The 23,803-nt window shown below is 35.2% G+C and overlaps 1 protein-coding gene across 5 annotated transcripts in view; it reads right to left on the bottom strand.

Annotated features, from left to right (window-relative positions):
* Nucleotides 1–23,803, bottom strand: part of TRAPPC8 (trafficking protein particle complex subunit 8) — an 82,795-nt gene that overhangs the window by 55,699 nt on the left and 3,293 nt on the right. For 3 of the 5 annotated variants that reach the window (XM_045458552.1, XM_045458551.1, XM_045458549.1), the window contains exons 2-9: nt 18,388–18,582; nt 14,307–14,396; nt 12,608–12,782; nt 9,843–9,996; nt 7,252–7,345; nt 5,701–5,960; nt 5,239–5,354; nt 4,395–4,545 (exon numbers count right to left, since the gene is read on the bottom strand). In XM_045458552.1, coding sequence (XP_045314508.1) covers nt 4,395–4,545; nt 5,239–5,354; nt 5,701–5,960; nt 7,252–7,345; nt 9,843–9,996; nt 12,608–12,782; nt 14,307–14,396; nt 18,388–18,582 — 1,235 coding nt within the window. The remainder of the gene's footprint in view (nt 1–4,394; nt 4,546–5,238; nt 5,355–5,700; nt 5,961–7,251; nt 7,346–9,842; nt 9,997–12,607; nt 12,783–14,306; nt 14,397–18,387; nt 18,583–23,803) is intronic. The other 2 variants (XM_045458553.1, XM_045458550.1) reach the window with 1 other exon arrangement.

The following is a 23,803-nucleotide window of genomic DNA, read 5'->3' on the forward strand; positions in this document are numbered from 1 at the left end:
ACTTCCTCTCTGTTCTTCCCTATTCCTCAATGAGGAAACAGACCAATGATAAGACCATATAGAGCAAGACAAAATAAAGCACATCTCTTTCTAATTAGTGGCATCAGAACAGGCAAAGAGAGCTCTCAACAACTTGAACTATATATATTTTCAGCTATTTACACACTCTAATGTATATCCTATACCATACAAAAGGCACAAAGATCTTATTTCTTAGACTTAAATTACTGTCAGTTTTCTAGATCCTTGTATTTCATTTAAAAGCCAATCTATTGTCAATGTGTATGCTTTCAGTTAATAATGCAAAAAATATACAATAGTCCTAATGAATTTAGAAATGATGATCCAAATATGGGTTTTGGCTTTCTTAGTAAAATATCCTATGTCCTTTTATAGACCAAGTTTTAATAAAAACTAGAAATAAATGAAACCTTCATAAATTGGGAAGGAAAACTGTTAATGCCAACACTTTTAGGATGAACGTATGTATTTATCTGCAACTTTTAAAATAGAAAAAAATACAAATAATTACCTAAAAACCAGAGAATAACTAAAACCTTTAACGTGACAGACTATAGGTTTCATGACAATATAAAATGTATCTGTTACAGAATGTCTTTCCATCCTCAGTACCCAGCAGTGTTTGCTCCAAAATTTACTGAAAAAGCTGAATGAAAATACATTATATCCAGGGGCACTTGGGTGGCTCAGTCAATTAGGTTAAGTGTCTGACTCTTGATTTTAGCTCATGATCTCGGTTTGTGAGTTTGAGCCCCACGTAGGGCTTTGCACTGACAGTGCAGAGCCTGCTTGGGATTCTCCCTCTTCTTTCTCTGCCCCTCCCCTGTTCTCGCTCTTTCTCTGTCTCTCTCTCTCTCTCTCTCTCCCTCCCTCCCTCCCTCTCTCTAAATATAAATAAACTTAAAGAAAAAGCATTATACCCATGTGACAAAGTATACTACAGCTCTGAAACATGGTTTAACTACTTTATATTTTAACTAATGTAATGAATACACATATGCTTCTATATTATACAAAAAAGCAAATATGCATTGAAAATATGGTATACTATATTGTACAAAATACCCATTTACTACATACAAACAATATATATTACATATATTAAAGGGTACTAAGAAAAAATCTTGTGAGAAAAATATGCCCCCAAATTCTGTTATTTTCTAATTCTGCAAGTATTAAATCAATATACATTCAAACAAAACCGACATAATTTTTACAGATCTGGTGAGAACATTCAGAATGATTACCCCCAGCTATTATATCAAACCATTAAATCATTTCTTATAGTCATCAATAACAGATCAATACTTTTTACAAAAATTTTCATCAAGAACCACAGTGATCTACTTACCCTTCAGTTAGTTAAGGTAGTTATATAACTGAACTACAAAAAAACAGTATTAAGAATTCCTATTACTGGTTTTGCTATGATACTTAATTTTAAAGATAGCATAACTAAATGCCTTCTACAATTTTCAGCTAAAAAGGCAAGCAATATAGTCTGTTCTACTACAACATATTTTGACCTTATCAATTAGCTAAATATGTGAATGGTAAACAGGAAAGTGGTATCAACACAAATAAAATTTGTATTCATTTATAAACAATTTTTCTTGGGCAAGGGAATCAAAAATAGCAAATATAAAATTATAACCTTCAGCAGGAAAGGAGCAAGCCCTAAGCTCAGCTGTTGCACAAGCAGGAGCTCCCTTTATCTGTATTTTACAGAAAACGAATGCCTGAGTTTTGGTGCTCACTGACTCTCTCTCTAGAGAAGTACATGCCCAGTGTAAAGGCACAGTTCTTGGCTCAAGACAGCTTCACTTCGCTCCACGCTCCCCATCATGGCACCATAACGGATTAGGAGCTCTTCTTCTCCGCCTCTACTCCCAGCCAGTACTGATATACTGGTTTTGTGTGTGTGTGTTTTAATGCCTTTAAGTAACTTCTAGGCATGATGGAGCAGCCTCACTAGATTACATATATCATCTCTCAAGGTACAAATTTTGTGTTCTTGTTTGTACTTTGTTTTAAAAGATACATACATAGGTTTTAAGAAGACTTCCCGACCCTATTTTTCTCCATGGTCTATTATTTTTAGGACAGTTTTATAGACTACAAGGATTTTCAGGTATACATATTTTATGTTATAGCAGATATACCTTTATTTTCCATTGCTAAACTGTTTTTTCTCATACAGTTGCTATTAATACCACCACCTAAATGGCTTAAATACAGTATTTATCAGATTATAGATAAAAATGAAAAAGCTTACACACCATAAAACCACTGACATTTTTTTGCCATACATTTATAAAGACCTACCTAAATACAAGCAATGAATTAGCAAGTACATAATGTAAAATTTTATCAATTCATAAATATGTTATATTTATGAAATAACATTAAGTATTTATTATTTCACATCCATATAGTCATCATTTTAGATGACTATAATAAAAGATTACAGAATGTCTGGCCAAGGACAATTCATGTAAGTTTTCAAACACTTTAATTTATAAAGATAGCATATTTTAAGTTCCTGAACAAGGTTTTCAAAAGTTAGATGTTTTTCATTAAAAATATTACAGGAAGGGGCACCTGGGTGGATCAGTCAATTAAGCATCTGACTCATGATTTTGGCTCAGGTCATGATCTCATAGTTCGTGGAATTGAGCCTGCACTGTCAGCACAGAGCCTGGTTGGAATTTTCTCTCTCTCTCTCTCTCTCTCTCTCTCTCTCTTCCTCTCTCCCTCCCTCCCTCCCTCCCTCTCTCTCTCTCAAAATAAATAAATATTTTTTTCGCTCTCTCAGAAATAAAGAAACTTTAAAATTTTTTTTTCTTTTTTTTAAAAGGGGCGCCTGGGTGGCTCTGTCGATTAAGCGTCCGACTTTGGCTCAGGTCATGATCTCGCAGTTTGCTAATTCGAGCCCTGCGTCAGGCTCTGTGCTGACAGCTCAGAGCCTGGAGCCTGCTTTGGATTCTGTGTCTCCCTCTCTCTGCTCCTCTCCCGCTCATGCTCGCACTCTCTCTCTCTCTCTCAGAAATAAAGAAACTTAAAAAATATTTTTTTAACATTACAGGGGCACCTGGGTAGCTCAGTCGGTTTAGCATCCAACTTCACTCAGGTCATGATCTCAGAGTTCATGAGTTTGAGCCCCACATCAGGCTCTCTGCTGTCAATGCAGAGCCCGCTGCAGATCCTCTGTCCCTCTCTCTCTCAAAAGTAAACATTTAAAATTACAGAAGTGAAAAGGAAAAGTAATATAATTTTGCAATTCTAGCTTTACATTTTTAAGTTGCCTATTTTAGTTTTATACACACATAATATTAAAATAAATGCAAAATAAGTGGCAATTACTAACAAGCGCCTACATGATAATTCCCAATGAAATATTTATTCTCATACTTTTTTGTTCTTTGCACTTTGTTTACAAGCTTACATACTTTTAAAGTGATTATGTAGAATGCAACAGTGCTGATTTTACTCTTTTCTACACACAGAAAGCAAATTACGCATATACATATGACAACCTTAAAAGAACATGAAAATGTTATAAGGCAACAAGTATATTAAATTCTCTCTGGGGATGCCTGGGTGGCTCAGTCAGTTAAGTGTCCGACTCTGGGTTTCGGCTCAGGTCATGATCTCGCAATTTGTGGGTTTGAGCCCCGCATCTGGTTCTGCACTGACAGCCTGCTTGGGATTCTCTCTCTCTCTGCCCTTCCCCTGCTCATGCTCACTCTCTCTCCCTTTCAAAATAAATTTCTGACACACCAAGGTTTACATATCAATTATAAAAACTAACATAGCTAATGCTTACTGACAGCTTATAACATACAAGGCAGTGTGCTAGGCACATCACATGCCCTTATACCTCTTCATCCAACCCTATGCCGTAAGGGTTCACACTGTACAGGCGAAAAAACTGAGGCTTAGAGATGTTCAATACATGCCTAAGATGACAGTTTGTCTCACACCAAAGTACATGTTCTTAACCAATATATAGTCTTACATCAGAAAAAAACATTTAAGCAATTTTAAAATATTTTTCAGTAGCCCTAAAAGCATCTGCTAAAAAAAAAATTACTCAATATAATAACAGAAACTCAAATTAAATTTTGAAAGCATACACAAAAATTAGAAGGTACTAGACAAAGCTAAGACATCAACCATTATATCTGACCACGTTTAAACCAGTTTGAGGAAAATCCATCAATTCAGCATAAACTAATTCAAAACCCATAAAGCATTATGTCCTCTTTGAGTACAACTTTATCTCTAGGTATTTTGTTTTCCATTTCATAAAGAGATTTCTAAATCATTTATGACAATAGAAATAAGAAATTATAATATTACAGAATACCAACCAATGCACCAGCTGCATAAAGCATTGCTTGATCATTAAGAAAATCTTTCTTTGCAGTATGATAGCAACTATAAGCCAAATCATAATGCTGCACCAAAAAGCATAAGTCAGCCATTTTTCGGATTTGAAGCTCTGGTGCTTCCGGCGGATACCTATAAATATAAAATGAATTAAGAAAGGAATTTATAATTTATAACCCCTGAACCATCAAATATTATAAAATGTCTAACAAGCTAGGCAACTGAGTCTAAAATATTAGGAAAACTAATCTGATTCAACAAGAATTCTGTCTCCAGTGGGAGACTATCATTTCTCAAAGACATTTAGAAACATTTGTATTTATATAATTTATAGCCCTATACTGAGAACTTCTCAACAAGAGGCAAGAAATTTTTCCATGGTCAAATTATTAGGCAAATGGTCAATTCTTGGTAACTCACTATACATACAACCACAAAAAACACAAAAACCCAAAATGAACTTTATTTTCCCTTGAAACAAAATGTTCTAAATATATGCCATGGCTCAGAACCACTAGATCACAATATTTTATTTAGATGAGTTATTAATGAATATTTGTTCTAATTCCATCTTTTTACAAATAGGGAAAGAAACCCAAAGTAAGGGACTTTCTCCATTGTTATTTATTTTTAGATACCCAATTCCCTAATGGTTTGAAAACATTTTTTAATATAATTAACTTATAGTCACTGTTCTTATCTACTGAAGTTTTAACAAATATGAAACTAAAAAACTGAAGAGATAATTTTTTGCAGGACATCACACAGTCACACACCAATCAGAGTTAAACAGAGGAAAAACAAAAACAATAATATTTTACTCACAGCAATCCAGATGTATTTTTCAGCTCATTAATGCTTTTTTCTGGAACTTTACTGCCACTAAACCATTTTTTAGTTGCAGAAAATAGAGATCGACTTAAACCTTTTCTTGATATTAGCTACCAAAAAAAGAGTATACGTTACAAATATGAGATTTAGTATTTTACTTTTACATACAATATATTCTAAATAACTAAAAAGCTTTAATAGTGAGCAAATATTCATTTTAACAACACTGATTTAAAGAAAATTGTCCAATATGCTGGCAAAATCCCTAATGTAAATAAGTATCTTCTAGGATTTAAGAGAATTTCATCACTGACAGTGATGCCAATAAATACTAGCATTAGTCTATCTTAAAAAAAAAAAAAACTTCAAGTACTTTAAATAACTTATACTACTATATTCCCAAATTTACTCTTTACTGAAAATTTAAAAATACTAATCCGAACAATTAAATCTTACCTGATCATTTAATTGCCGAATTGTTTTCTCTATATGTGGCAAAAGACCCCGAAAAGTGAACTCTTGTATAAACTGTCGAATTCTATCGTGATCAGTAAGGGTTAAACATGCACCATGAATAATTCCAGTATTTGCTTTCTTTGTTTCATGTAATGATGAAGCAGATTTTACATGATCTGGGCCATCAATGCTGTTAGAAGCGTCACTGGATGAGTCCAACTGAAGTGGGTGAGCTCTAAAGTTATTTGGTAAGCCATCTACTGAAAAACAGATCTTTCTTTTACTTTCAGAATGCAACAGAAAATTGTGATATTACTACCATACTGCTAAAGAAAAAAAAGAATGTTGGAACCCTTCATCTTTCTGTATATCTCAGAAGTCTAAGATACAACAACATTAACATTTTCCCTCCTAAAACTACAGGACTTGGGTTAATATTTGTTACATGTAATAGCAATTTAAAGATTTTAAATAGGGGAGCCTGGGTGGCCCAGTCAGTTAAGCATCCAATTCTTGATTTCGGGCGTGATCTCAGGGTTTGGACAGCACAGAGCCTGCTTGGGATTCTCTCCCACCTCTCTCTCTGCGCCTCCCTCTCCCCACCCCTGGCTGGCATGTGAATGCATATGCTCTTTCTCTCAAACTTAAAAAAAATTAGATTCATATAAATAAAGAAAATTACAGTGTTAAAATAATATAACAAATAAATTTAAATAACACAACTAAGCAATAACAAAAATTGTAACAAAACAATTTTAGAGGGGTGCCTGGGTAGCTCAGTCTGTTGAACATCTGACTTCGGCTCAGGTCATGATCTCAAGGTTTGTAAGTTTGAGTCCCGTGTCAAGCTCTGTGCAGACAGCTCAGAGCCTAGAGCCTACTTTGGATTCTGTGTCTCCCTCTCTCTCCATCCTCCTCTGCTCGTGCACTCTCTCTCTCAAAATTAAACATTAAAAAAATTTAAAAAACATTTGTAGAACTATCACTATCAAAAACTGTAATTTAGGGGTGCCTGGGTGGCTCAGTTGGTTAAGCGTCCGACTTCAGCTCAGGTCATGATCTCGCGGTCCGTGAGTTCGAGCCCCGCATCAAGCTCTGTGCTGACCACTCAGAGCCTGGAGCCTGTTTCGGATTCTGTGTCTCCCTCTCACTCTGACCCTCCTCCATTCATGCTCTGTCTCTCTCTGTCTCAAAAATAAATAAACGTTAAAAAAAAAAAAAAAAATTAAAAAAACAACTGTAATTTAAAATACAGAAATAAAGCTCTCAAAATCATGTCAACTTTGGGAATAATTAATGCTGCACACAGTATCTTCCCCCTTGCCTCCTAAAAAATTTTTAAAAGAAATAGTATATATTACTCTGGGTAAACAAATTTTTAAATGTCAAAAAACGTCAAACTCAAATGACTCAAAAAACTCTTCAAAGGAGAAGCCCATTTTATTTTTATTATGAAAATTTCCCCCATCTTTTATCTATGAAGATTAGCATGCTTTGACAACAGTGCAGATTTTCAACTAAAAGAGAAACTTAGAGAAAGTATATCAAGACCTTTGACTTCGTTATCTAATCCATCCAATGAAAGCAAGTTACTATCAGAATTCTTATTTGAAGTTATAGTACAAGGGCCATCTTCATATGATTCCTATCAAAATAAAATAAAAAAGCATTAGCAGTTAGTTAATTAATCATGTTTAAGATATCACCAAATCCATCAACAACTGTGGTTTTTCTGCTGACTATATGCCTCATTTATTTGTTTTAGCAAGACACTTTCTTTTTAGTCCTCCAAATTCTTAATTTCTTTCATATATTTTATCATTCTAATCCACACCTACTATATTCCTAAACGCCCTTTCACGTTCAATCTACTATCCTAATTCTTCTGAATTCAAATGATCTCTACCTCCGTTTACCTGTTTATATGTAATAAGTACATGAATACCTGCAGAGTTGTCTGAAGTAAGAAATAAATGCCAAGAGAGAAGGACTACTAGAGTCAGGCAGGGGAAAATAAGAGGATGGTATGAAATCTCCTGGGTTATGGACATGTGTTAACAGGTTGGAGTAAATTCTGAATATATCACAGTGCATTAGAAATATATCCAATGCAATGTTTATTTGTACGAAGGCACTGGTTTCTCAGTCACAAAACAAACTTAAAATAAAAATACCCAGACTAATTTGAGGTATTATTCTGAGTGTCATGCTTTGAGGGAAATTACAAACTAGTACTTAATAAGATAAAAGCGATCAGGACAAGAAACTGCCACTCAAGAAAGAGTTGAAAAAAGTGGTTGTATTTAGCCTGGTAAATACAGAAGGGGACACAAAAACTATCCTTCTATATTTTGAAAGGTGTCTTAATGAAAAACTGGTCCCAAAGGACCAAGGAGTATAAGCTAAGGGAGATAATTTTTGGTTGATCCTCCAGCTGTTCAGACATGAAGAGAGTACTAGATGAGGTTATTCATAGGTAAAGGAAATTAAAATAGATTAGGGGTTAGGTTTGATAAGCTTTAAAACTATCCTCCAGGAGTGCCTGGATGACTCAATCTGTTAAGCGTCCGGCTATTGATTTTGGTTCAGGTCAAAATCTCACAGTCGTGGGATTGAGCCCTGCATCAGGCTCCATGTAGAACCTGCTTGAGAGTGTCTCTCTCTCTCTCTCTTGCTCTCTGCCCCTCTCCCCTGCTTGCTCTCTCAAAATAAAAAATAAAAACAATAATAAAAAATAAAAAAGCTATCCTCCAATCCTGGCATCTAGCTACAGAATTTCTGATACCTCTGTCTTCTTTAAAAGTTCTCAAACTGGTCAATTTGACTTATGTTTCCCTTCCTTAGAATGATTCGACTCTAAATTCCATTTTTGGGGGGCGCCTGGGTGGCTCACTTAAACATCTGACTCTTAATTTCAGCTCAGGTCATGATGTCATAGTTTGTAAGATTCAGCCCCACATCGGGCTCTGCACTGACAGTATGGAGCCTGCTTGGGATTCTCTCTCTCCCTCTCTCTCTCACTGCCCGTCCCCTGCTTGCTCACACACCCTTTCTCAAATAAACACTAAAAATAATAATAAATTCCATTTTTCAATATTGTCCCTATTCTGAGTGTGGCCCTTGAAAGACCATTTTTTTTAATAAAACTCCTTCATATGCAACTGGTTTTTCTTTTTTCTCACTTTTTCCCAGCATTTTCTTAAAGTGAGTAAATATCAGTATAACACTATATTTGGATCAAAAATTCCATATATTAGATAGAAAAATAAGGCAAACAGATTATTATACAATATTTATATTAAGACATCAAAAATCACAAACTTTATAATTGTTATTTTAAAAAGAATATCATAGAGTACCCAATGTAATTCAAATGTACAGAACACAACTATATTTTCATTTACTTACAAAATCCCCCTTCTACACACACACACAGAAAAGTCAACTCCTGATTATCTGAACTAAACATGGGAACTTCATATCTGACTACTACCAAGTGGCATACAATTCTATCTTAGAAGTTCAACAGACCATGAAACCTTATACCTACCCACTTCAAATAATAGGCAATTAACATTAGACTAGGACTCTAGATTAAGAAAGGAGAAAATTAGGAAGAAATAACACTTCCTGAAAATTCAGAAGGAAAGGAAATCAAAGGAAAGTTAGGGAAAAAAGCCCACCCACCTAAAAAGTATGAGCTCCAAAAGGTGGCCATAAGAACAGCATGTTGAAAATGAAGGAAGGCAACCCCAGAGCATGTGGATAATAAAGAATTGACTGTAAGCATTCATAAGGAATTATATGTACAAGTAAAAACTTCTATTCTCTACATGTCTAGCCAATCTCATTCAATTCATATGTAATTCACTTTTCATTTTTTTAAGAAAAGATCAATTAATACGGATATTATATACCTGAATGGAATACATATAAGGGATTATGTGTTAGTTAAAAACAGTTTTAAACCACTGAATTAAGAGCTCACATGCTGATAGATCAGAACTAGCTAGATTCCACAAAATAAATAAACAATTCTACTAGTTAAACGAAGACTTAAAAAATTCTACAGTGATGCCATTATGTCATAAAACTGAAATACAGCTTTTGTGGTTTGCTTCATGGTTGTTTTTTACATATACCTGGTTTTGAATACTATTTTTCTGAAGATACTGACTCCAAGGATCTGGTATCTGTTCATCTGATGCTCGATTAGATGTTCGAGAATTAATTTTAAGTAAATAGCAACCCTGAGTTCCATATTTCTGTTTCATTTCTTCATAAATTGATTCAGCTCTAAAATAAAAAATGGAAAAAAGTTTGTAGTAAATGGAGAGCATACCTTAGGCAATAACAGATATTAAAATAATGCAAAAATAATCCCCAAAAAAGGCAGAACAGAAAAGCAGATATAAAATAGTAAAAAAATTAAAACAAAGGTCATGACCCTAACTGAAATTTAGCTAGCTTGGATATCACCTTAAAGCAGAGTTAACAAAATGTGCTTCAACGGTCAAAGAGACCATTCTGGTGGTCAAACTAGTTGAACTACAGTAAACAAAACCAGCAGACCACCTCCAAGCCTTCCATTTACTAATGTGCACTGTAAATTTCCAAAGAATGGCTTCAAACTTCTAGATCAAGAACTCTTTCAACTGTAAGTACCAGGCTTTAGGGAAGAAGCTTTTGGAAATTCCATCTGAGAAAACAAACATTTATCAAAAAACGTAAGCGCTGAAACAGAAAAGTATAGCACCCCAAAACTTACAAAACATCTTTCACTGCTATAGTTTATCCTTCCCTTAGCTGTCTTCAAAGGGACACAGTTCAAAGACAGAAAAGGAAAGAAAACTCAAGAAGAGCAGCTGACTTATTTATTACATAAAATCCACCCTTTTTTCTTGCAAAATTTATAATAGCTGAATCCATGAGTTACATCTTAGATGCAATAAAAAGTAGTTTCATTGCCATAGTTTAAGTTAACTAAGCTATGCTAGCTGGTAGTGATAACACAGCCTAGGAAGCAAACAGCATATTCTGATGAAAACTGAAATTTTAGTACATAGGGCTAACCTATATCTTTTTAAGTCAATCAGCCATCTGGGGGGGTGGGGGGGGAAGAGAAAATTTTGTATTATATTTAAATGCAAAAGATAATACTATACAAGTAACATGCCTGCCAGACTACCGAATCATATTTACACACTATAAAATTAAGGCTGGATTAATAAAAGTTATAAATGTATACAAGCAGATATAAGTATATGTATGTGTATATACACTCAAGTACAATAAAATAAACTGCTCACTTTACCAGTGATACTGCTAAAGATATGAACCACTGATCTAATACCTGAATTACCACTTAAATATCCTAGTTACAACCCTTCAATATGAAAGATACATCATATTCTATAGATAGAAACTAATTTTAACAGCCAGTTCAATTATTTCTATTTACATAGTATACTTCATCCACAGCCTACAGCCTGTTTATGATTTCAGAAAAAATCCTAAATATTAATTATTCCTCAGAAAAGTTCTTTGGTTATAAAGGAAAATTTATGGGGTGCCTAGCTAGTTCAGTCAGTGGAGCATACGACTCTTGACATTGGGGTTGTAAGTTCAAGCCCCACGTTGTGTGTAGAGACTACTTAAAAATAAAATCTTTCAAATAAATTAATTAAAATAATAAATACATAAAAGGAAAATTCATTTAAAAGGTAATGATATGTGCTCAAAACAATGGCAAGAAATGATTATTTGATTGTATATCCTAAATGGCACTGATTTATCAGACTGACAAATTTAAACAAAAAATTAATTTGATCCACATCCCAAATCAAAAGTCAAAATAAACTCCAAAATCATAAAAATAAAATTGCTTTTTATGTTATCTTATTTTTTAAGAACTTACTATATTTTTAAAGATAAGTTAATCATTTGTTCCAAAGATAAAAGGACTACGGCAAATCACTAATAATGAATATTAAAGGACATGTAAGAAATGTCTGGGGACACCTGGGTGGCTCAGTCACTAAGCATCTGACTTCAGCTCAAGTCATGATCTCATAGTTTCTGAGTTCAAGTCCCGCTTTGGGTGAGCTCAAGCACCACTTCAGGTGAGCATAAGGGGAGCACAAAACCCTGCTTCAAGGTGAGTTCAAGCCCTAGGTGAGGCCCACTTCTCTCTCTCTCCGCCCTTCGCTCACACTGTGCCCATTCTCAGAAGGAAAGACAGACGAAAGAAAGAAAGAAAGAAAGAAAGAAAGAAAGAAAGAAAGAAAGAAAGACAGGAAGGAAGGAAGGAAGGAAGGAAGGAAGGAAGGAAGGAAGGAAGGAAGGAAGGAAGGAAGACAGACGGGACAGAAAGAGAGAAAGAGAGAGAGAGAGAGAGAGAGAGAAAGAAAGGAAGGAAGGAAGGAAGGAAGGAAGGAAGGAAGGAAGAAAGAAAGGGAGAAGAGAAGAGAAAATAAAGAAATGTCTGCATGTTTTTGAGACTATGAAAACATCAAGGCTAAAAATACAAAGTGACAATAGGGTAAAGAGTGGAAACAGAAATGCCCTTAAAAAAAGTCGAGAAGTAAAAAGTTAAAAGGAAAACTGAGAAAAGAAAAAAAATGAGAAAGTAAGAAATAACAGCTAAGACCTACAAGTGTAAAATGGCAGGCACTTTGGTACAAAGATTGTAGTAATAGATATATATTGAAAGCAAAGTTTGGATAAGCATATGAAATCTAACATAAAATAACTTAGCTGTTGAACATAACAAAGATAGTTAAATGTTTTATTAGTATTTTTACTTTCTTAGATAAAAAAAAATACATCTAAAATTTAAATAAAACATGCAAACTAATATCTAATCATATAACAGGGAAACATTTTTAGTTAAAAAAATAAAGCCTACCTTTGTTCATCTCCTGCACTTACATCATGTAAAAGTACATAATATTTAAGTGTATTTGGTATAAACCACTTGGGGTAGGAATAGTCACTGTTGTGCTGAATTCGATGCTGTTCTTGTGATAACTTTGAAAACTGTTCCACAGGTTCAGCTTCACTAGATGATGCTACCAACATACCTTGTAAACCATATTAAGGTAATTATCACTTATCACTAAATGATACATATTATTATCCTATTAAAATAAACTTTGAGGAAATTTTCCAAGCTAAAAAATCTGATTTCATAGATTTTCACTGCAAACACAAAATAATTTCTCCAGCATTTCCAAATAACTCAAGGTTTTAAATCTCAAATACTTTTTTGACGATGGTTTTAAGGTCATTTACATATATAAGGAAATCCATGAACATAAAAATGGACAATATCAAAGTTACACATCAACACAATGAACAATTCTGCTGAATCTTGCTCCTCTCCATTCCATCTCACTGCGGTTTCATACTCTATCCTACCTCTTAACTTTCTCTGCAACCTCATTAAGAAAACTAAAAAGTCATAAGCATCAAAAGAGGTTAACAGCTATAAAACAGGTTACTAAAATAATGGAAAACTGCTTTTATATATGAGATCTTGCATAAGAAACTAATCTTGAGGCAATCAGCAAAAGCAGTTAACAATGACAGTTCACATTTACTCTTTGGTTCAGAAACTTACTAAACATGAAATATTTGAGCTGGAGAAAAAAGAAAAACAGTAAGTAAGCCATCAGTATTCTTACTCTGTAATAAAAATTAATTTATTAAAACCAGTCTTGTCTAGGATGTCATTTAACAAAAACAACAGTTACAAAAACTTGAAGCATCATCAATGAAAAATAATTTTTCTATTCTCCCATGTCCTCTCAAAAAATTTGCCTTCATAGGGGACACCTGGGTAGCTCAGTTGGTTAAGGGTCCAACATTCAGCTCAGGTCATGACCTCGCAGTCTGTGAGTTTGAGCCCCGCGTTGGGCTCCGTGCTGACAGCCCAGAGCCTGGAGCCTGCTTCAGATTCTGTGTCTCCCTCTCTCTCTCTGCCCTTCCCCCGCTTGCACTCTCTTTCTCAGAAATATACATTAAAAAAAAAATTAAAAATTTGCCTTCATAGAACTATTTCTGAGATTACTAATTTCCAAAACATTTGATTTTAAGAAAACACAAAGGTCAGGGGGCGCTCAGGTGGCACTCAGGTGGCTCAGTCAGTTAAGTGTCCGACTTCGGCTCAGGTCATGACCTCATGATTTGTGAGTTCAAGCCCCGTATCAGGCTCTGTGCTGACAGCTCAGAGCCTGGAGCCTGCTTCAGATTCTGTGTCTCCCCCTCTCTCTGCCCCTCCCACGTTCATGCTCTGTCTCTCATTAATAAATAAACGTTAAAAAATTAAAAAAAAAAAAAAAAAAAAGGAAAGGAAAGAAAACACAAAGGTCAGGCACCTGGGTGGCTCAGTCGGCTAAGAATCTAACTCTTGATTTCAGTTTGGGTCAAGATCTCACCGTCGTGAGATCAAGCCCTGCTTCGGGCTCTGCAGTAAGGGAGGAACCTGCTTAAGATTCTCTCCCTCCTTCTCCCTCTGCCCCTTCCCTACTTGTGTACTCGTGCGCTCTCTGTCAAAAAATAAAAATAAATTAAAGAAAAAAGAAAACACAAAGGTCAAAGGATACATGCTAAATAGTGGTTCAGAAATTCATGATCTGATGCTGGCATCGACTGAAGAAAGGTCTCTCTGTAAGACTCAAACCATGGAGTGGTAGCTAAAATAAACAAGATATACAACAGTTAAAATTCCTCAACAGAATCAATTTACAACAAAAAAATGTCAAGCCCATACTCCTAAAAGGTGTGAAAGATTCCCAACAGTAAATAAGCATTTTTCACTTGTACTTAAAGATATAAACAAGCATTTTCTACCTCTGCTTTAAAATTAGTGTCTGTGCCATACACACAAATATATTCACATATAGGAATATACATTTGCAAAAATAAAACTGACTTATTCCTAAACCTACACAATGATCCACAACCTACTTACCTATTAATCCTTTAAATATTACCTGAGTAAAAAGATTCTGAAACTAAAGTTTTATGCCCTTCTCCTCTTCATAAACATCATTTCAAAACAATGGTTTCTTAACCAACAGTGATTTTGACCTCCAGGAAATATTTGGCAATGTCTGGAGATACTTTGGGTTGTCACACTAGGGATGGGGTTGTGTGCTACTGACTTCTAGGCAAATACGTCCAGAACAGTGCAAAACATCCTACAATGAACAGAAGACAGCTCCCCACAAAAAAGAATTATGTGGCTCAGAATGTCAATAGTGGTAAGGTTGACAACATCTACTTTATAATTTGATTACTTGAGTATGACAATAACAAAACTTCTTTAAATGAAATTTCAAAGTATATTTACCTTGTAATCAAATATAAGGAGGTGTGTTTTCACATTTTTATAAATGTATATAATGTAATTCTTAAAATGTCAAACCTCTCTTGCTCCATGCTAAGCATTTTACAACTACTCTTTGTTTTTAAACTAACTTACAATTAAGTCATTAGACAGGTCATTTCACAAGGTTTAAAAAGATTATATAAATCACAGTTTTACTAAAGGACATTCTATTCCTAGCTATTTATGCCGACTACCAAACCTTTCACCTCAATCACTGAAAAACCTAATATACTTTGTTCATATTATAATACTACATTAACCAACTGGAAGGTAAAGGGGAAAAAAACCATTCAATCTTGGCCAAATAGTAGTATCTAACCTGGTGCCATATATAAATATATAAAATTTTAATTCCAACAAATACCTTATGAGAACAACCCATATATTGTTTAGGAGGGCTATCAATGTAACAATTTCATGTTCATTGCTATATGAGAGAAAAAGTTTTCTTAGAAATACCATAATCTATATGAAAAGTGACAAAAATTGGAGAATAAATGACAATTCTAGCCAATGTTATAACCCATTTTCTTTCTAACCAACCAATAACCTATATCTTCCCCCAAAATCAGTCAAAATTAGTCTAGCTATAAAATTAATATGTATTTTCACTCAGCACCAAGGACAAGAAAATAAAATAAAAGATAATGAAAATTTGGTTAAATAGGAAGGAATCTTCACAGACATGGGGAAATGATGTTCTCTATCTACCAAACTACTTTAATAGACTGTTAAAAAACAACCAGACATAAAACAGCCTCCCCCCCCCCCCCATTTTACAGATAGTCAGACATCAGACTTGAGCATCTTTCTCTGGAGAAATGAAATGGCCCCAAATAAAAGAACCATAAGTATTGGGCAACTCTAAAGCCTATTCACAGCCTCACCACCCAGTACAGAAGTCCACTAGATAACAAGAGTTTATTATGCCCAGCAGGGCGTTTAATTCTCAGTTTGAAATAGAAAATAATGCCACAGGCTCAGCAGATATGTGAGAAAAGTTTCCAATGTGAAAAAGTGACCAAAACAAACTGAAAAAAATAATACAAATGAGAGGAAAACACAGGATAAAAGAAAACTTAAATACTAAAAAGAAGCCAACAACAATTTATTAATTTCCTGAATTAAAATACCACAACATGACACAAGAACTGCCCAGTACAAATAGGAAAACAAAGAGAGCAAGGCAAAGTTTCAAAAAAAAAACAAACCACATACACACACAATAAACATTAAAATTTCAACGGAAGGTTAGGAAAATAAAGTCAGAGATAAAGATATCACCCAGAAAGTAAAACAAAAAGACACAGAGCTGTAAATGAACAATATTTATAAAAAAAGGAAAGAACACTAAAGGAGCAACTGAGAAGTTCTACATCCAATTAACAAGTAGTTCCAGAAAGAACAGGGAAAAACAATGAGGAAGAAATTAACCAAGAAACAGTATAAAAAAATTTGTCAAGTTTAAGAGTATGCATGCCCAGGGCACCTGGGTGGCTCAGTCGGTTGGGCGGCCAACTTCGGCTCAGGTCATGATCTCACTGCTTGTTTGAGCCCCGCCCACATAGGGCCGTGCTGACAGCTCGGAGCCTGGACCCTGCTTCAGATTCTGTGTCTCCCTCTCTCTCTCCACCCCTCCCCTGCTCATACTCTGTTTCTCTCTCTCTCTCTCTCTCTCTCAAAAATAATAAATCATTAAAAAAAATTTTTTTTAATAAAAGAGTATGTATGCCCAAATTACCAAAAGGGGCTGCTGATACGAGTGAAAAAAAAAAAGTTAAATTAGGCCCAAAATGAAACTTCAAAACAGAGATAAAGAGGCTCTAAAAGCTTCTGAAGGCTGGAGGGAATGAGGGGATAGGTATCCTAATGTCATCCAGCTTCTTTACAGCAATACCAGAAACTGAAAGTGGAATAAATCTGAAGGAAATTATTTCTAACAATATATATAGCCAAACTATCAAATATAAAAGCTAAAAGCATTTTCAGACATTAATTGGCTCAAAAACTTTACCTTCCAAGTGACCTTTCTCAGGGAGCTACTGGAGATGTCCTTCACCAAATTAAGAAAATATACCAAAAAAGATAAAACTGAGAGTCTACAGAGAAGAGAAAGGAAGGAAATCCCCAGGCTGACAGTTGTGGAACAGACCTTGAAAAGTAACTAGTCCAACGTGCAGCAGAACAGTGTTTCACAACTTTTATTTTGTAATCTCCCCTATAAGCCTTTTAGACATTTCTAATTAGTCTTCACAGATATATACATGTACCGTGCACCTATTTATGTACCATGGTCCTTTGGAGAGTCACAAACCATTGTAATATCTAGGATTTTTGCACCACTGAGAACCAAATTTTCTCCCCCACTGACAGATGATATCATTCCTCACTAAGAATGCAGAGAGAAAACTTCAGGAAGGAGATCCTGATAAACAGATTATCTGATAAATTAATGTCAATCATGAAATCTTATCAAGAGGCTATTGGAAGTTTAAAAGACTCGGAAGAGATACAAAGAACTCTAAGCAAGTTTGCTTTTTAAAAAGGCAATTGGGGGAGCGCCTCCTAGGTGGCTCAGTTATGCATCCAACCTCGGCTCAGGTCATGATCTTGCAGTCTGTGAGTTCGAGCCCCGCGTTGGGCTCTTTGCTGACAGCTCAGAGCCTGGAGCCTGCTTCGGATTCTGTGTCTCCCTCTCTCTCTGCTCCTCCCCGCTCATGCTCTGTCTCTCTCTCTCAAAAATAAAATAAACATTAAAAACAATCTTTTTAATAAAAAATTAAAAAATAAGCTCTTACAAAAAATTAAATATTTACTCATATATTAGAAAAATGTCTTCAACTTAACACCAAGCAGGATAAAAAGTAAAATAAACTTAATTCTTTTCATTTTAGTATCACTTATGTCACGAAAGAATATATTGCTTTTTATCTACTGCTAGTTCTTTCATTCAAGATTTATCATGCATAAGTTTTAGGCATTACTTTAAGTACTGGAAAGAAAATAAAGAGCCAAAGTTCCTGTCCTCATGGAGCCTTCTATTAACTTTACAATTAGAACTATAAAAACATTTTCATTATAAAAAAAATAAAATGAAATGATGCAATTCATAGTTGGCTACCTACTTGACTATAATCTCTGTAAAAGCAAGGATTGGTTTTTTACAATACTGTATTCCCAGGCTCTAGCACCCAGTAGGCATTTAAATATTGAATGATTTCCAAGATACAGAATTACTTTTTCTAACAAAAGAAAATTTCATTTAAATAGTAGTAATAAAACTTACTACATACCACTGATGTTGAGGTCATAATCTCCTGCTGTAATCACATTAGCTACTAATCCTTCCGCAGGCTGACTGCCAGAAACAACATCATTCAAAAGCTTCCGAATGGCTCCGGGTTGAGGTGGCTGGGTGATAATGTTGCTTACTGCTATCTTCAGATTTTTGATTATGTGAAGTTGATTATTGGGATCTCTCATATGAACTTTAAAAAAAAAAAAAAGGAAAAAAACTTGAAATTAATCCTACACAATAACAATCCAACAATAAACAATTGGGTTAATAGTTTACAAAAAGAATGCACAAATCAAAAACCAGGAATTCCAAGTGGAAGTCTTCCAGAAGTACAACACAACTGACTTACTTATATACCAAGAGGGCTAGGTAGAGTCTAACCTTCTCCCTCAATGCTACTACTCACAACTTTGCTATTTGTAGGTCCTTTCCTTCCCCCTATTTTCTGGAGTTGCCAGGAACCAATCCCCATCTATATCAAATCCCTAATTCTCACTCACCCTAAGGGCAATTGCCAGGCAGTGTGACCTGTGAGATCTGTAGTATCAATGCTGAAAATAGTAAAGGGGAAGAAAGGGGAATTAAGTGCTGCATGTGGGTTTCCTCTGCTTCTCCTAGTATATACTGCCTGCATTCTCAGCCCTATTCTACCATCACAAAACTCAGTGCCCACCCCGGAGCAAGATGTTGATAGTAGTAAGGCTATGTTCTGGAACATAAGGTATACAAAAACTCTGTATTCTCTGTTCAACTTCACTATGAACCTAAAAAAGAAAGTCTGCTCTAAAAAATAAAGTCTTGGGGCGCCTGGGTGGCGCAGTCGGTTAAGCGTCCGACTTCAGCCAGGTCACGATCTCGCGGTCCATGAGTTCGAGCCCCGCGTCAGGCTCTGGGCTGATGGCTCAGAGCCTGGAGCCTGTTTCCGATTCTGTGTCTCCCTCTCTCTCTGCCCCTCCCCCGTTCATGCTCTGTCTCTCTCTGTCCCAAAAATAAAATAAAAACGTTGAAAAAAAAAAAATTTTTAAAAAGAAAGTCTACTTTAAAAAAAAAAACAAAAAGAAAATGCCCAGATCCCTTCCCCCACCCCAAAACCCCGACTCCACCCTGCTATAGGCCTTGCCAAGGCGACAGATTTATAACCAGTGTTTCAGAACTTTAGGTCAGGGGATAGGTTTGCAGGGGACTGTAACAAGACAGTGTCCACAGTGCACAGCAGGAAATGTGAACGTATTCTTTTCACATAAATATAATCAAAGAAGATCATTAGTTTCCATAACAGTATTAAAAGCAGTCCATTATATTAAGGACTCAACTTTTATTTTTATTTAAAAAAAAAATTTTTTTTTAACGTTTATTTATTTTTGAGACAGAGAGAGACAGAGTATGAACGGGGGAGAGTCAGAGAGAGAGGGAGACACAGAATCTGAAACAGGCTCCAGGCTCTGAGCCATCAGCACAGATGCCTGACGCGGGGCTTGAACTCATGAACTGCGAGATCATGACCTGAGCTGAAGTCGGACGCTTAACCGACTGGGCCACCTAGGCGCCCCTGGACTCAACTTTTAAAGTCAGACTTTACTTTAAATCCTAGCCCACCACATGTTATCCTAAAAACTTTTCAACTTTTCTATGCTTCAATTTCCTCATCTATAACATGTAATTAATGCCTTCTTCAAAGGGTTACTTTAAGAATTTAGATGAGATATTGTTAGATGAGACAATTAAGTGAAAAGCACTGAGCACCAAACCTGACATATACATAACTATATAGTTAGGTGCTTAAGAAAAAATGAAAGCAGCAGGTATCACACACATTCAAGTACAGCATGGATCATCATTTTCAAATAAGAGGCAAACTGGAAAACTGGCTTTGGATACCTACCCATTAAAAAAAAAAACACTTTTTTTCCTCAGAGGAGAATCTTTACATCAAACTTTTTTTTTTTTAAGTTTACTTATTTATTTTGAGAGTGTGTGTGTGAGAGAGAGAGAGAGCGCAGGAAAAGGGCAGAGACAGGGAGACAGAGAATCCCAAGCAGGTTCCGCACTGTTAGCATGGAGCCAGACGTGGGAGTCAAACCCACCAACCGTGAGATCATGATCTGAGCCAAAATCAAGATTCAGACACTTCACTGACTGAGCCTCTATATGAAGCCCATATTTTAAAATAAAGTTACATCAAATGTCTTCCTAAAATTTCCTATGTGTCCTCTCTGTTGACTTCTCAAGTTTTAATTAACAAACATAAGACAATAATCTTTTAAAAATACTATATATGGCATAAATATGTACACTTGTATTATAAAAATAAATATATGTATAGAAAGTATACATGCAGGGGCACCTGGGTGGCTCAGTCAGTTAAGCGCTCGACTTTGGCTCAGGTCACGATCTTGCGGTTCATGAGTTCAAGAGCCGCATCAGGCTCTATGCTGACAGCTCAAAGCCTGAAGCCTGCTTTGGAATCTGTCTCCCTCTCTCTCTGCCCCTCCCCTGCTCACGCTCTGTCTCTCTAGCTCTCTCAAAAATAAACATTAAAAAAATTAAAATAAAAAAAGATTTGTAATTAAAAAAAAAGAAAGTATACATATAAGTTCCATTATGACTGGCTATGATTAAAAAAGGAAGAAAGGAAAGGGAACCTCAACTGTATAATATTTGATTTCTTTTTAAAGAAAAGGAAGAAATACAATGTAAATGTAATAAGATTAATATTAGTTGGTTCTGGGTAGTGGGAAGCTTAGTAGGAAATTCTCTGAATTCTTCAATAATTGTTTGTTTTCTAATTTAAATAAACACACACAAGCCTTTTTCCCTAATTAAATTTCCCAGCTGGTCTAACTATGAAATAGAGAAAATGAAAAGCATGAAAATACTATGCTGCATTTCTGATATCTTTTACAAAATACTGTACAAGTATTCTCCCTAAAGTTGGTCTCTAATTGTCAAAAAACATAAAAGTGTCTCTCAAAATTTTAAACTGGCTAATTCCTGTTAGTATCAACACAAAAAAGTGTCAACACAAAAAAAGACATTCTAGGGTCGCCTGACTGGCTTAGTCTGAAAAGCACATGACTCCTGGTCTCAGAGGTCATGAGTTTAAGCCACACGTTTGGGGTAGAGGTTACTTTAAAAAAAAAAAAAAAAAAGACATTCTAGTTTTGCCCATATTCAGAATGAGTTTATCATTTATTAGGTAATCCTACTAATAAATCCAGAAATGAGTTAACAGATGTGACAGCCAGCCTCTGAAACAGTCCCCAATAATCCTATATTTTGAGTTATGCACACACTTGTGTAATCCCTTCCCATCCAGGGTTGTTATATGTGCCCAACAGAACACAGCAAAAACAAGAGTACATCACTTCTGAAATAAGGTTATGAAAGAGTACAGGGTCTATCTTGGGTGCATTTTCATCACTCCCTCTTAGCGAAACTAACTGCCGTGTCATGGGGATACTCAAGGAGCCTATGGAAAAGCCTCCACGGCACACAACAGAGATCTCAGGAAAACATCTAGTGAGGAAGTGAGACTTTGCCAACAACCACATGAGTGAGCTTGGAAGCAGATCCTCCAGCCCCGATGACTACGGTCTAGGCTGACAGTACCACTGCAACCTCAAGAGAGACCCTATCCAAGAGAGACCCTGGGACAGAACTACCCAGCTGAGCTACTCCCAGATTCCTGACAAACTGAGAGACAAGAAATGCTTTTGTCCCCCCTAAAGTGCTTAATTTTGGAGTAATTTGTTATACAACAACAGAGAAGTAAAACACTGGAATATCCCAAAACTAACCTAATAAAGAGGAAGATAAGAGCTAAGAATGATTAAAAGAAATACTCTGAAAAAACTCACAGTTCTAAAGCTTGGCTTCATTAAGAGTATATCACAAAAGGTGACATCATAATCACATGACATCTCAATTTCAAAATGAAATTCAACTCTACCATTGTCTTACTTTTACAAGTTACCATATAAATATAATTTTTTTGTTTTTTTATATAAGTAACCTCTACCCCCAACATGGGGCTCAAACTCACGACCCAGAGATGAAGACTTGCATGCTTTTCCAACTGAACCAGCCAGGTAGTCTCATAAATATAATTTCTTGAATACTGTATCATGAAGTAACATTTCCCAGTATGTGCAGATCCACAGACTACTGTTTCCTCAAGCTAATTAAGAGTTGTTTCAGAAAAATCAATTTCATGTTCAAATAAATTTGAGAAACATAGGATTAAGTTTTTAAAAAGTCTCTTTATACCAGGTCTTCCCAGAGCCTTTAATGTGCTCAGTGACACTGTAATTCTCCCAAACACATGCTATTTGAAGCAAACTTATTTGATCATAAAACTCATTTGCAGGGCATGTATAACACATTGGGTGTCCTATGGAATATATTTTTAAAAATGATAATATCTTCTATGTTTTTACCTAGCACACGAGACTTTATACAGGAAACCTGAATTGCTGGAAAAATAATCATAACTTGTACAAAAATGACACAAACAACATATGTATCTAAATTTTAAGGGGCGCCTGGGTGGCGCAGTTGGTTAGGCCATCTGACTTCGGCTCAGGTCATGATCTCACAGTTTGTGAGTTCGAGCCCTGCATCAGGCTCTATGCTAACAGTGTGGAGCCTGGAGCTTGCTTTGGATTCTGTGTCTCCCTCTCTCTCTGCCCCTCCCCTGCTCACACTCTGTCTCTCAAAAATAAAATAAAAACATTAAAAAAAAATTTAAATTTTGAAACTTGACTTGAATTCATCCAAAGTTTGGTACTTGAAAAACTTGTAGGTTAATTATCTAGTCACACTAACATGGTAGTTAAAATTAGTGAAATATTTCCTTTTAAAGAAAACTAGAGGCAATATGTTTCCTTCAAAGGTCCTTTAGAAAATATTCAAGATTTACACTGAAGATTTACATTCTGTTCTTTTTAAACCCTTAAGTAAATTTACTCCAGTTAAAAATAATACTTTTTGAAAGTGACAGTCAAGTACTTTCAAAAGTTGATGTTTAAGTGAAATTTTCTTAAGTCTTATAAATGTCTAAATGATATGTTGAAATACTGTTTAAAATTACTGAAGAACTATCACTATGACAGCAAGAACAGTGAAGTCTGATTAAGTAAAACTACCACCACTATTCTTTGAAATAGATGGCCAGTAGAAATTTCTCAAGCAATATTAAGATTACAAACTTTGTGTTGAAATGACGAATATATATTCTTTTAGGTCTCATATATATAGCATAACGATAAGAAAAATATATATACTCACCATTACTTAATATAAAGAAATACTTGTTGGATTTTAAAACATGTATCCAAGAAATCTAGAATGGCTCTCCACTGACTAATACATCAAGTCTAAACTCTTCTTTTTTATTATTTTTATTTAAACTC

This window comes from Leopardus geoffroyi, chromosome D3 (assembly GCF_018350155.1).
Source record: "Leopardus geoffroyi isolate Oge1 chromosome D3, O.geoffroyi_Oge1_pat1.0, whole genome shotgun sequence".
NCBI classification, from domain to species: domain Eukaryota; kingdom Metazoa; phylum Chordata; class Mammalia; order Carnivora; family Felidae; genus Leopardus; species Leopardus geoffroyi.